Source organism: Grus americana, chromosome 8 (assembly GCF_028858705.1).
Source record: "Grus americana isolate bGruAme1 chromosome 8, bGruAme1.mat, whole genome shotgun sequence".
Lineage (NCBI taxonomy): Eukaryota > Metazoa > Chordata > Aves > Gruiformes > Gruidae > Grus > Grus americana.
The window spans coordinates 14,182,928-14,198,295 of NC_072859.1; the positions used below are offsets into that span (position 1 = coordinate 14,182,928).

Here is a 15,368-nt window from a genome sequence, read left to right on the forward strand (position 1 = left end):
CCTGCAGGGGACCCTGTAGAATAGTACATTAGTCAGGGATGCAGACACATTAAAAAACCTAACTTCAAGTGTAACAAAAGCCTTGTTCAGAGAATGAATTCCAACTGTAAAACAAAATATAGACCTTTAGCTTATTTCTCCATCTGGTGTAGAAATATTATTTTCTCTTGAGAAAGAAAATGATGAAAGGCTTCGGCTGCTAACTACATTAGCGCAAAGCTTGCTGCCAAGATTTTTGCATTTATGAAAAATTAATTTACCTGTTGGTGCTTTATTTTCCTAAGCCTGAAACCCTCTGCCTAACACTAGACTTATTCTCAGCCTACAGGAGACTAAGGCATTAGTTTCTGTCAACTGGTATAAGGCACTGGCTTCTGTCAATACTTACCTCCTTCTTATCTTGTTTCCCACAGGTTCAAAATGCAAGTATCAGCATTATACTCATTTCTAATAGTAGTTTTATTTTTAGGAAGGGCACCGATTTCTATGGGAAATCACAACACAGTACATCAGATTCTGTTAATACCTCCCTGCTACTCATCTTTGGCAGTCTTGCATAGTTGAGTATTACTCAGGGTTTAGGACAGTTACGAGTCTCCAACCCTAACACTATTACTCAAACACTAACTATAACTTGAATTGACTAGCACAAAAGGGAGTGATCCTCATAGTTAAAGACAATATTAGTGAATGATTTCTACCAAACACTTCACTTTGGGGGAACTTGTAGAAAGGTGTCATACCCTGAGCTCTTTGCTATAACCTTCAGCCTAAACCTGTCATATCTACCTCCTAAACAGATAGTCTACTGGTTCCTATGGGACTGATACAGCTCAAGGCACTGGTTTCTATCAACACCATTACTATCTCCAAAGGTCAGCAGGGTCCAGGAACAATCTGGTTTCTTAAGACTTCAAAATCCTCAGCCCTAACCCTGTGCCAAATCTTTTCCCTTTTCTTATTGTTAACAGTGACATGAATGCCTACAGGGAAAGACTTCATCAGGTATTGGTTTCCATCAACAGCAATCTCTGCAGAGTCTACAAAATCCAAATTCAAAAACAAAAGAAAATTTCCCAGGTTATGACCAAACCCCATATATAACTTCTCATATATAAATTATGGGAAGACAAGGGCTAATCACTATAGGATAAAACTGTAAGGAGTAATGGGATTTCTGACCCAGGCCCCTTCAAGCTTCTTGGGGAACTGTCAGATCCACAATAGAGTTCTTGATAATTTCATTTCTAAATCCTCTCCTATTTTAACGTCCTACAATAAACTAGCATATTTACACTTCATATTCCAAAACCCTGACTTAACCTTATCCTTACCCTAATTTTATGAAACCTGACAGCTGAGTCCTAAAACTGAAGAAAACCACCATACACCTCTATGGTCTCTCCCAGAGAACTCTAGAGGGGAGCAGGAAGTGATGCCAGAAGCAGAAAGGGAGGAGGACGTAGGAGCAGACAATGGGAAAGGAAGGGATGGCTACTGGGAGCAGAGAGACAAGCAGCTACCGGGAAAGAAGCCGCTCCAAATGGGACTGGTAGCAGCTTGAATCTGGCCTTGCCATCCAGAAAGATTTGACAATCCTTCGTTGCAAACTACATGTTATTGCAAAAGGAAATCAACTGGCCTAGAATTTGCCTCACTGGAGAAGACTGTGAAAAGGTTATAGGTAGGAATTTTGTATCACATGTTATTCTGCCAATATTCCTTGTACCTATCTTCATTTTCAGAGCAAAAAAAGCAATTTAATTTTCCTGGTTTTCTAGGTGTGGGCTTGGAGACTTAGTTTTATTATCAAACTCCCTTAAATACAAAAATAACTCTTGTTTCCATCAACCAAATTCTGGCAGAAGGATTATACTTACTTGTTTATAAGGGATGATCCCAAAAGTAAAAGACAACACAGGTTATTGTCTTGCTTTTATCCAAACTTGTTACCTTCATGATCCTGAAGAACAGGATGCAATTTTGATGGTTTACATTTTTTACTCCCAACATTAACCATATTAACAAAAAGGAGATAAACCCCTGCAGCAAAAGAGAGGTATAAGCTCCCACCAAATACAGCCCCCTTCCCAAATCAGCAGACTCTCCGTTTCAAACACCAGTCATAATTTAATCCTTTAAATCCCTAACTCTAACCTTAGCACTAACTTTATTCCTTACACAGGCCTAGAAGTTTTAATCTCTCATGTTTGTGTTTCTGGTAGCAACTCCAATTAGTGCCCATTCAGCTTAAAAATGTAAGGAGTTTTTCGCCAGAACCTGTATAAATTCAACCTTCATTATACATACAGCAACACAACCTTCAATATACAACAGCAGTCACATCACAGCCCTGCTTCTGGAGCTGTGTAAGGTTGCACAGTGCAGCTGCATCCAGCCACTCCAGGTTTGCCTGTGTCCACTGAACAGGCTTCTTTACATTCTCAAAAGAAAAAAATCAGTCATGCTAATGTTTCTGTAGTCTTTTGGTACCTGAGCTAATGAGTATTGAACTATGCTGTTTTGTAACAAATTTCTTTTACTATTGTCTGTCCTCTCTAATTCTTGGGCATCTGAAAGAAAGAATCAATGGACACTGTGCCATTCCCTAGCCCAAAGAGTTTGGTGAGGCACAGAGTAAGCCTTGGCTTCATCCTTCAAAACCTTAAATAATGGAACTGGGGGAGCTCAGAGAAGCTGTAAGCTATTACTGGTAGTAGCAAATGGTATATTACACTTCTTGAAGATAGAATCATGGAAGGAAATACTGTCATTTATTTTGTCTATAAGCATGCATTCATATATTTCTCTCCCTTTAAAACTACAAAAAGAAGCCCATTAACATTTCACCTAGCAGAGATCATTCCACTAGTCTCCGTAAGACATCTTTTTTTACAAGGGTTCACTCACTTTTCTTCCCAGTATTTATCATATGATGCAAAACTCTTAGAAAACATAGATGTGCAGCAGAAATGAGACAAGGATTAAATACACACCTACATAAATCAAAAAAATTAGTCATAGAAAAGGCAGTGGGTGATGACTATTAAGACAGTCATTTATTTTGCAGTATTCACTTTTGTGCTGTGAACAGAATCCGAGAAAGAAGTTCAAGTTTTAGAAGGCATCAGCATTTGTGTGAAACAAAGTATTTTAAGTCAAATCAATGTCCCTGAGATACATGGAAACCAACAATAAAAGCATACTCTTCCTTCCAGTGCATTAGTTATTCCCAGTGAAATGACCCCTTTATATACAGAAAGAAGTCTCTTGCTTTTGGTAATGTCAAGGAATGTGCTAGGAAAAACACAGTATAATTGCAAGACAGCTAAAGAACATTACATCTAGAGTTACATTTCATTATGGTGCCTATAGTCTGAAGAATGTGAAAGCGCTGCTGCTGTGCATTTCTTCTAAGCTATAGTGGTCCAAGGAAGCATATTCTCTTCTCCATAGTTCCTAACCCCTCCCCCTCTCTGCCCCAAAATACAACAATGACCCATCTGTGCACATACAAGACAGCAATTCCTAATATTTAAACATGGACTAATCTGCCAACGTTGATGTATCAGGGACAGAACATAATGAACGTCACAGTGCTTAGTCTTTCTTTTCACTAAAACTGTCTTGAAGAGTAATGAGGAACAAGAAAGCTGACAGAAAGAACAAACCACTGTGGATCACAGTTGATTTAAAAAAATAACATTATTCACTTCTCTTCTGTTTTTCTCTAAAAACATTTGCATGTTTTAACCCTCCTTCAGATTCAAGAAAATATATTTCTCCTGAAATTACATCTAAGTGCTGAAATTTTCTACCAAAAATCTTTTAAGAAAAGTTTTATGGCGCTCATAAAGCTTATCTATGCTCTAAGTCGTTATCTATTCTTTGACATATTTTCATTGCACCTAGGCTGCAATTACTTCACTCTGGAACACCATCATGGCAATTAAGAAGATTACAAACAATAACTAAGAAAATCAGTTAAATGAAAATCAACAGTCCTTAAATACTGAATTTAATGGGCTGCAAGATGTGCTTCTTTGCCTAAATGGCACATAACTTTTCTCTTGCAACTGCAGAATCTGATGGTAATTTATTATGTGCCTGTGTGGCTTGATATGCCAGCATGTGAAAATAACTGAGATAGCTCTAAAAAAACGTGGTTCTGGTACTAGAATTAATATAGAATTACATAGAATTGTATATTAATATAAGCACACTACCTCACCTGGATTAATATATTTTCCTTCTAATGCCTTGTGGAGATCTAAAATTCTGCTAAATACTCAGCATTTTGTCCTATTTGTTCTGCTCTGGATTGATGAAGGACCACAAAAATCAGTGGGTATCTTTCCACTGACACTTCGGGGGCTGAACTACATCTTCTAAAATTTACATAACTGTAAGGGCACTGTGCTAAATCACTGTTCTCTACACTGTGAGAATACTTGTTCTTTTTCACTACCTATCTGAAATTCTTCTGTTCCCTCTCTTGGGCAGAGACAGAAATTTTTCTTTTTACTAGGATACAGTTTAGCTGTATCCATTTAGGCTAACAGGAAGGCTTAAAGAAAATGTCAGAGAGGCAACCTGTGGTAAGAGACTGGAAGTAGCAAGAATGCTGGTGATAGAAAGATGTGTAAATTATAAGCATCAAGAGGAAACTTGAAACTTCATAGCATACAAGATTTTCCAATGACAAAGTATTAAGTAAAAAGAATAAATTGTCATTGGGAGTACCTACTGATACTGTAATGAAGGAGGATGAAACATCAAGGAATTAACTTGATCTGTTCTAGGAAGCATCTAGTAAATGACTGAGACCAATGCAGACCGGTAGGGCAACAATAATAGTACTAACAATTGGTTCCTGACTTTTGGGGACCTGTGTGTGGTTACGGTTTAAGACAGACAATTGAGAGCAGTTCTGAAGGAGTAAGCTTTGATGCAGAAAAGTGGGATAGACATGGCATTTTAGTGTTCCACAGCTGTGCTGTGAACTACTTCAAGTGCCAGAATAACCTTGTGTATCTCTTCACGGAATGGCACCCAATGCACAGCATTTAAGAGACATTAGATGTAACCATGCTATGCACCTGAGTCCCATCCTTTGTAAAGCTAATAACAAGGATACCAACCATTTCAGAAAATCAAGGGCAGAAAGAGCTAGGTATACTAGTAGAGCGCAATAAAACATAAGATTTTGTAGGATAGGATAAAACACTTCTGAAATTTAATTTGACATATACCAGTAACATGTATTTTGCGGATAAACTGTATGTTTATTAGTTGCTGTAAGAAGTTCAAGTCAAAAGATCTCAATGAAGGCGAATTTCAAAAATTTAATATACCCTTCTACTAAAATGTGACCATAGTTCTCTGTCATTTCCCAGCGGAGTCAGGGCAGAACCCAATCCCTCCGGAGGATCTCGACCAGATCTGCGGCACGACTCGGCTCTGCCAGAGGTCCCTGTCACAGAGTGCTGCACAAGTGGACAGCAGGGGTGAGAAGACTTGCTGCACAAGCGGACACGGGTGAGAACGGGAGGTTTCTCGGGGAGGAGCTCTGAAACGTTGCTCCCCGATTTCCAGGATGCACTGAGGCGGGGAATGGGGCCGGCTCTTTGGTGGCGGGCTCTTCCTTCATCACCCCGCTCCCTCCTTTCTTACAGCGTCCTTAAAACGAACTCTCCGGAGGTCCCCCAAGGGTGTGTGAGAACAAGCTGTGCCTGGGAGTGGTGCGAGCGGGTACAGGGCGCCGGAGCTGCCGCCGCACCAGCGCCAGCAGGCAGAGTTTTGGCGTGCCCGAAGGGCCATCCCGCAGCAGGCCTTCACCTCAGCACCCCGGCTCCTCTCACGCACATTTCTCCCCTCAAACATCCCCCCCTTCGCTCCTTCCTCATCCGGCGTCCCCCTCTCCCTGCCTTCCACTTGTCCCCAAGTGTCGCCCCCCTGCCCATCCCTCCCACACCCCCGCTTCGCGCCGCCCGCCCCTCCGCTCCAACAGAAGCCGCGACCGCCGCGGCCGGCACTGCGCATGCTCCGGCCGCGCGGGGCCCGTGGCGCGGTGGTGGGGCGCGCGGGGGGCGGTGGGACTAAGAGGGCGGCGGTGGCCCGGTGACGGGACACCCCAGCGGCCTCCCCCGGCTCGCTCCTGCCCCGCCGTTTCCCGTTCCCCAAACGCCTTCGGGAAGGTCGCCCTCCGATGTCCCGGGGGCCGGCGGTTCCGCGGAGCAGCCGGTGTGCCGCCCCCGAGGCGGAGGGCGGTGCTGTGGGCGGCCGGGGGAGCCGCGCGATTGGCCTCCGCCCGGCGGCTGGCTTGTCAGTTGGGCTCCAGGGGTGGCCCTGGGAGCCTCTCGCCCAGCCCTCTGACGGGATGAAGCCTTTAGGGGGATGCGGCGCTCTTTGCATTTTGATTAAAGCCCCTCATCTCCCTTCAGTCTGAAGGCAGGGCACCCGGGAGGACGGGTCGGAGGGGCCTGCGCAAGGCCGGGCAGAGAGGGAGGGGGGTGAGAGAGAAAAAACCCCTCTTGGTATATTACGTATGGCTCTATAGGAGATATCATCTCTGGGAATATAGTGGAAAGGTCGGAGCTGGTATAAACTGAAGGCGCCCGGGTTTAATTCACACTCGTGGGTGCCCAGCATGGAGATGCAGAGATGGTCCACAAGGTGGAAAACGAGAAGGTGGCCCCGAGATTCGGCTGTAACCGTGCTCATCACCTTCGCTATTCTTCTCCGGGCTGCAGAGGTCAGAGGAGGTAAGAAAGCAAAGAAGCCGGGGAGTCCAGTTGCCTCTCTCTCCCTCCTCGGGAGAAGGGCCCAGGGCACGGCTGGGGCCGCGTTTCAGCGGAAAGCTGTCAGAGCGGCTCCTGATGCTGGGGAGGCACGAAAGGGCTGGGGGCGGCTTGCGGCGTGGAGACCCGCTAGGAGCCCCTGGCAGCGTGGGCCGGGGACGTCCCTCCCAGGTGCCGCGGAGGGACGGCTCCCGTTGACCCTCAGTGTTTAACTTTGGATGTGGGTTTAACGCAGTAAAGGGGATGCACTGGCGGGGTGGGAAGATAAATACTTGTTGAACAGAGTGATTTCTCCTCTTCCAGCACTAAACTCAGTTTTGTGGAGCTTGCGTACGATTTTCAGTTTTGTTGAACTTAAAGAGTCGTTACTCTGCTAAAGTTCACTGAGTCATGGCTGAAACAGAGCGACAAGTATCTGCCTTCTCCTCGAAGGGGCGAGGAAAGGGAAAGTTGGGGGGTGGAGGCTCTGCGCTCTGATTTTCTCCATTCTCCGCTTTTTATTTTTTCCCCTTTCGAAGGGTTTCAATGGGCAAAAAGTTTTCCAGGACGCGAGGGGAGAAGAAAATACATTTGAAGGGGCCCCTTGCCAGACGGTGAGCAGAGCAGTTGCCGTCGGTAGCGGCGCGCCCGCAGGTGGTGTGCGCAGCGCTGGCCCCGGAGATGCCCTGGCGGGGCGGGGGCCGGTGGCGGGGCGGGGGGGCCTCGGGGGTGCTCGGCCTGACCGTCGCTGGGCTCCACAGGGGCGGTGTTAGCGCCGGGGCGCAGTCCCCAGTCTCCTTCCCCCTTTGCAGCCTCCATGGGATCGAGTGGTCCCTTAGGTGTCCGTGGACCTGGTGGACAGGGCGCAGCCCGCGGGGGACCTGCAGTGGGAACAAGAGCCAGGCAGCAGCGCGGCAGCTTCAGCAGAAAGGAATCGCTGCCCCGCACCACCTCTCTTGTCCCCGGCACTTCTCCCCTCCGCGCTGCTGCTCGGCACTGCTCAGCCCTCGGCCGCCCGCCGCGGCGTCCCATCTGGGCGCCGGCGAGGCGCTCCGGCTTTTTGAGATGTGCTCGCGCGTTCGCGGAGCAGCAAAGTATAATCTCCGGTGGCTGGAGCGCTTTCCTCTTCTACCGGGGGTGGAAATGCTGCCTCTTCCTCCATCCCTCCCTCCCTTCCTCCCTCCCTCCCTCCCACCGGAGCCCGCAGGCGCATCTGGGGGTCAGTGTGGCTGGGATTGAGGTGTTGGGGGTTTTTTTCTTTTCTTTTTTTTTTTTTTTTCCCGCGTGGGTTTGACATCCATGAAGGGGCTTAACTCTCCGAAAAGAAAAGTTTAATTTTTATGCATTTCTTATTTTAACGAGGTATTTCTCGATCTGAATTCCCACGTTTTTGAATCAACGGGCGTCCTAGAGGGAGCACAGTAAGGTGATAAGTTTCCATTCAAGCCCTTTATACCTGGGCGCAACCTTGACGGTGTCAGATCAATCAGGGTTTCTGCCCCCTGCCGGCCCCATTTCTGACAGGGCTTGGAAGGGGTCAAATTTCATCCCTGGTGCAATTCCACGGACTCCAGTGGAGTTACACCCAGGGTGAATTGACCTCGCAGAGCTTCAAGGATTCGGCTCCTCATTACTAACTAAATTTCTTCAAGAAGCAATACTGTCAGCAAAGGCATGATATTTTTCTTATGCTGCTTTTCATGTGACCATTCAGCCTTAAGTAGGATTTATGTAGATTATCTTTACATAATGGCTTGGATGCAGATGAAAAATTAAAATCTAAACCCACGCAGCCCAGAAAAAATCAGCAAGTTATCTTGCAACTTATATTCAGCAACTTTAGGCAGACTAATTTGTTTTCGGTAAGCATTAAAAAGCTATATTAAAAATCTTTTCCTCTAGTCTTCTGTGTAAAGGACATTTCAGAAACATAAAACTACAGGCTTCTCTTCTCATGTTTTAGAAGCATTCTGAAAAGAACTTAGTTCTTGAACTTTTCTGAAATACAGTATGCCATTTGCTTAGAAACTACAGGGAGCTGTGTGTTTAGGGCTTGATCTGAAGTCAGTAAGAGTTTTTCCATTGACTACAGAGGGAGTAGAATTTGACCTAATTTTCCTAATGGAGTACAAGGGAGATATTTCTGAATCCTCTTTTATATATTCTAATCTTATTTAAAGTACTTAAAAGATAAAACAGGACATAATGATTCATATTTGAAAGTAGGACTGGGAGAATACTGAGGAATAGAATAAAATAGCATACTACAGCAGGTAAACAATATGACTAAATGAAAATGCTGGGTAAAATATGAATCAATGCCTTATCAACTCTGTTAAATTAAATCCTATGTTCAATTGTCTTTTCATAAACTATCCCTATGTAAAGAAAATTACATGGTGTATTCATATAAAGTGTTAATCATATAGCAGTGACTTATTTTTAAGACAACAGAATCCATTCCATGTAGAGAAACCTCAAAAGATTCCTAAAATTCTTGACTTTTTTTTCAAGTTTCTTTATTTAACACAAAAAAGAAAGAGAAGTACCAAGAAAGGGGGTGTGAAGATCTGATTGGGCTCTTGATTGATTTCTTCTTTAGACAGAAAAAGTTACAGAAGTGAGAAGCAACTGAATGGGAAAACTAGTGACTCATATTTGGTCAGCTCGGTGCCCACCAGCTCTTAAGCAGCTCTTTTTAGAAAATATTTTTGCTTTATGACTTAGCTAAAGTAAACAAAATTCAGTATTTTAAAAGACATCTTTTGATTTCCTTTCCCCTTCTTCACCTTTAATACTAAATCTGTTGGTAATGTGTTTGGAATGAATAAACTCATTTAGTCGAAATGGCATGGCTTCAACACTATAAATTTTTTGTAAGGGCCTGGCATCAATGCACTATTGTGATGCTGATTTAAATTTCATGGGCAAGAAATGAAAAATCAGTCTTTTTATTATTTATAAGCTTTTTCAAGCAAATGGAAATCCAGCTCTTAGAGTGCAAAAAGATTTAAGAATCCTTACTGAAAATGAGGCTATGAAGCTATATATGGAAAATACACTTTGGACCTTCTGTGTAAGTGACAAGCAGATTTGTTTCTAATATAGAATAGATACTTTTTACAGTCATTTTAGGAAACACAAAGGTTCCTTGTGCTTCCCACACACAGGCTTGGAAAGTAGTGGGAGTTCTAGGTGTGGAAGGAATGCAGAACGGGGCCCACTAGTGATGGCAAAAGGAGTTTTATTTGAGGATGTACACTTAACACTTACTTATTTGTAATTGCTTAGCAAATTGTACTGGGAAGATATGGATCTGTTTCTTGAATGCAAACTGTTCAATGTATCTGGCTAGTCTAAACCTATATAAAAAGGTGTTTTAAGCTAGTAAATTATGAATCTCTTCTCAGAACTGTTAGTGATGTAAAGCTCTTTTGATTTTAACTGATCAATTCACTTTTAAGGTTGAAAAATAATATTAAAATTTTCATTGTTCCTTTATTTTACAGTGAAATAGTCTTGTGTGTTAATTTTAGTTTAACAAAATGCCATTAACCTTCAGAAACAGGACATACAGGCGTTTCTCAGATAAATATTCACAAAATGAGCAAAAGTGATTAAGTCAAAGTGTGATTTCACTAGATTCATCTAGTGGTCCTAACTGAAGTTTTTCTGAGTCCCAGGGATCAGCAGGTGAAATGGTCCAGTCTTCCCAGTATAGCGCAAGAGAGACCTGCATGTATATATCTAGTTTGCTACATAATTTAATTTTTTTAAATTTTTTTTCTAATTTAAAATAATTATTTCAACTTCAGCAGCAGACATCTGACACAGAAAAATGACTGGTATGTGTTGTAGATTCTCTAGAGTGTGAATCTTTGCATTTAATTTAGAAGGAGACTTCACAAGGATCCCAGAAAGGACTATTCAGGCTGCAGGAAACTATGTCTTTTTACTAGCTCTGCAGAAAAGAAGTTTCGCAATTTCAGTTTTGCATATATCTTAACAAATACAACTGTATATAAGTATATATAGAATATCCACAAATATTCAGTGTTTTTGGTTTGAGATAATCTCTGTGCCTAGCACCTACTATTGGAATGTCACTAGAAATAAATAATCTTTGATGTAAAACATTTCCTGGTGCTATGGTGTTTTCTGGTTACTGGGAAAAAAAAAGAAAAACATCAGTACAATGGGTGTCTGTAGCAGTTGTAAAATGTAGGAAAGGAGTTGTCATACTTAGTTTTGCAATTGTCTTGCCCAAAGTTATTTGGTCTCCTCCCAATAGGGCCCTTAATTCTAACAAGGTTGCAGCATAATAAAAGAGCCATGACATTACTGGTGAAGTTATACCTAAAACACACTGGAGCAATTATGTCTCTCCCGGATTTGTTTTGTACAGTGGTGAACAGTAGGGTTTCCATCTGCCAGCAAGATTAAGAAGTTGCTTTTCTTTTCTCTGCAGAGCGCTCTGCTTCTTTTCAGAAGAAATCCTACCAGCATTGGTTAATTTATCATTGTTCTGAGTACTTGTTGATAATAGGGGGGAATAAATTAAGCAGAGCTTGGGAGAAATCTCTAATGTTCTAAGAATGTGAAGTCTCATGCAGTGATAAAGATTTGCCCTCTGGATTGACACAATAGAGAACAGTGGCTTAAAAGGAATTAGGTGAACACACATGCCTATTGCAAGGTTTTACAACTGTACCACTCAGTATTAAATACCAAGTTTACAGACTGTAAATGTAAGGATTAATTGTTGACCCTGTTATTACAATAGTAGTGGAATCTGGCAGAACTTAAATTCTTTTTAGCACATTATCACACATAAAGGGTTGTAAAAACCTTTGTAAATTCTAGGTCTGGGACTTCACTGTATGTCAAAGTGTTAATGCATACAGTATGGGAAATAGAAGTTATTTAGCAGAGGTGATATTATAGAAACAAAGTGTTTGCTGGAAAGCAAATTGAAAGATGTATTATAAAATATGATTAAAAAAATGAAGGTCCTGATCCTGCTGTGAATAATGTCACTGGCAGCTAAGCTATAATATGAATTAACTTCATTATGAGTCAAATTATGGTCACATTGTTAAAGTATTACTAGTCTAAGTTTTACCTATTCTGTCCCTTACCTGTGTATTTACTCAAATTATCATAGTAATCTCATAGATTATCAAACATTCATAGTTTATGAAAAGATATAATTCAAGGTTTTACAACCTTGCTGTCTGCTTAAGTGGAATTCCTGCTAATATCAGTAGAATACAGAATTGGATCTGATTTCCTTGCATTGTTCTTAAAAGGGAGATAATACCTTTGACATCAGTGAAAGTGTGGTGAAAGTTTTTAGTTGTATGATTTAAAAAAATCATTTAGTTGTTTCTCTATCAAATTAAATAGGGTTACTTTAAATGGCACCATTTGTAAATCTTGTCCTTAGCAGTGGTTTGCCTTTTTTCTATGCTTATAGCTGAAAAATGTACAAATGTTCCACTTCAGAAAACATTTATTAGAAGATATTTTTGAAGCCTGTTGGGATTATTTCTGAATAACTACCTTGACTGACAAAGCTTTTAAGTGGACTCAATTTCTTACATGTTTAGTTGGTGAGGGAACACCTTGTCTCTTCCTGTAGCTGTGACCATTTTCAGACTGTGTCTTTTTTTATATGGTAATAGAAACACGATACTCCAAGAATTTAATACTTGTTTTGCTGATTTTCACAGTTGGAAGTACTGTCTCCACTGTCTGTACAGAAAGAACATTTTAAATCTTTAGCAGAGGCCTCAACATAATTAGACACCTGGACTGCAGTTCTGATATAATCTGCTGTGGTGTAAAATAGGAATAACTCCACAGGAGTAGAGGCAGATGTTAAAATATTGTAAACTGATGGATCAATACAGGTCTGCACCAGATGATGAACTATCCCAATCTTTTGTGGGTAGCAAGTAAAACATTTTATGGAATCAGGATCAGGTCTTCAGTGCTTGATTGTAATCAATGTTGCTGAACAAGTGATAAACGTACAAGCTATCTGGTCTGAAAGAAGGTTTTAAGTAATAAAAAAGTCACATTTTGTGGCAAAATATATAAAGCAAATATAAAATGTCAGTCTCAAAATCTAGGTTACACTCAGAATTGTGCAACGTAACAAAAACCAGAAAGAACTATTCTTATTTTTTTGCTCCATATTTCCAGTAAATAAATTAGCCTGCAAGCGAACCTTATTAAAGTGTGAGTGTGTAGTTGTATATAGGCAAGTTTTCCACTGGTTTCAATATGGGATTCAAGTGTGGGTTTTGGTGGTGGTGTTCTTTTTTACTATATGAGTGTTAGAGATTGGTCTTTAAAAAGAGATAGAGTTAGTAGTTGGTGAGTATCAGAAATGTGTCCCATATATGCATACTGTCTTTATTGTTTTTTAAATACTATTACGTATTTAGTAGATTTCACAGCATAAAAAGTCAATGAAAAATTTCCAGATAACTGGAGTGGAAACAGAAGTAGCCAGTTCTGAGCAGTTTCACACAAACCCTCTGTTGGTGAAATAGTCAATCATAGGCCATTTAAAGCATTCCTGTACACATCTGGATAATCTCTAGTTCTTGTAATCATTAAATATGAAAGCAGTGCAATAACACCTTCTTCTAAAAATGTCACCGGCCAAGATCCCAATTACATAATTCATCTAAAAACTAACATGTAGGAAAAATTTTAACAGGTAAAACAACCTTGACGTATGTCTCTAGAAATATATACATGGGCAATATATATTCAGTTAATCTCATAAATTTATATTTAGGTACCTAGAAAAAAACCAGCTTGATTTTCAGGAGCTATGTAATTACTTTAGGCAGCTTAATTGGTTTCATTTTTGTACCTGGAAGATGCTCTGTAACTCAGTTTTGCAGCTCACAAAACAGAGAGTTCATACCCAGTTCTGTAAGGTCCTCTGGTTAACATCTATGAAAAGTATTGGAACCTTCACAAAGGACATTGCAGAACCGATGCTTTTGGTGCTTGCTCCCAGAATAGTCTTCTGTTACATGTCTGGGCTCTCAGCAGAGAGTTGGGAGGTGTGTAATTCTCAGATTGCCAGTCCCAAAAGCTTCTGAGGAAATGCAGATCTGCCCAGAACTAGCCAGTAGGAAATGCTCAGGGCAGAAGAGTATCTGATCCTTTCCTGGTGCTTACACACCTATGGCAGAACTTCAGGGAATCCCTGCTTGGGATGCAGAGACTAGAGCCTGCAGTGGGAAGGTAGTAGAGTCCTAAGAACTGGGAAGCTCAGTGAAGTATTTTTGGCATAACATGCTTTTGCATTCCTGCTCTTGGATGTTTACTCCTGTAATACTCCTATATTTATTCTTAACAGATCAAGAACACAGTAAATTAATAAGTACAGATAATAATAATTACATGTATTTCTGCTTTTAAAAGATATCCGTCATACCTGCCCATAATAAGTAAAAGTGTATAAGGGTAAAAATAAGAACAAAAAATTCCAACCACATTAGAAATAGCACAGATTTCTAGTAATAGATGGGTCTTGTACTGTGTCCTAAAGGTCAACAAACTAACAGTTTAACAAATCTAGATTCTAACACTGCTAGTAAAGATTTTCTTATTGACAATTTGGCAAAGTGGCAGCATTTATTACTCTTTCTGATCTAGCAAACTTAGGTCTAGCTGGTAAACTAAGCTGGTTGCTAATTGTTGATAGAATCAGAAACTGGACTAATAATCTGGGACAAGGAATGCAAGGAGGGAAAAAGTTATCAAGTTTCACAATAGAACTGCTTGAACAGCTTGACAAATGGTAGCTAAAAAAACCTATGTAGAACAACTTTGACACAATCTGTATTTAAGACTGTTTTTAAGCGAAAAACATTTCTTCATTTTTCCTGGCCTGACAGCACTGTTCTGAGAGGTCAACAGCAGAAACTAAAGACTAGTTACCCCTTCATATGAGTTCTTTTTCATGAAAATATTTTCAACTCTTATATTTATTAAGCCTTGGACCGTGTATTGAGTGTCAGGTAGAAACATTCATCACTATTTTTTATCTTTACGCACCTACAGAATACATGGAGAGTCCTTAGAATGAGCACTTACAGTTATGAAGATTCAAAATTTTAAGAAAAGTAAATAAACTAAATAACTGTAGGCTATTATGCCTTTAATAGGTAGCATAGTTTCAAAAAACTGTGGAGCAGCCAGTACCTTCTATTTATGTTCCTAAATATATACCTAGAAATCTAACCATAGGTAGCCTATTTTGAAAGTCTTGTCCACAAATACAAGGAGCCCCTTCATCAGTACCCACAAAATACGCATATGTTAGCCTACCAGGCTATAATAGCCTCTACTCTTTAAATGATCTGTCACAGTGAAATAAAACTGGACTAAACTTTAAAAAACCACTCCATTTAGAATTGAAGATTAATGTTTCAACACTCTTAAGTTTTAGTTTTGCGGTGGTTCCATTGGAACAGATTACTGGCAGAATGAGACATATTTCCATGGAAAAATATGAAGTAAAATAAGAGTAATTTAGAAACTTTAGTCTTCCTAAATTTC

The 15,368-nt window shown here is 40.9% G+C and overlaps 1 protein-coding gene across 3 annotated transcripts in view; it reads left to right on the top strand.

The window, feature by feature from the left end:
• The first annotated feature begins 6,349 nt into the window (after nucleotides 1–6,349).
• COL11A1 (collagen type XI alpha 1 chain) overlaps nucleotides 6,350–15,368 on the top strand; it is a 151,678-nt gene continuing 142,659 nt past the window's right edge. For 2 of the 3 annotated variants that reach the window (XM_054833953.1, XM_054833954.1), the window contains exon 1: nucleotides 6,351–6,764. In XM_054833953.1, coding sequence (XP_054689928.1) covers nucleotides 6,650–6,764 — 115 coding nt within the window. In that variant the 5' untranslated portion in view covers nucleotides 6,351–6,649. Of the gene's footprint in view, nucleotides 6,765–15,368 lie in introns of all 3 variants that reach the window. The other variant, XM_054833955.1, reaches the window with a different exon arrangement.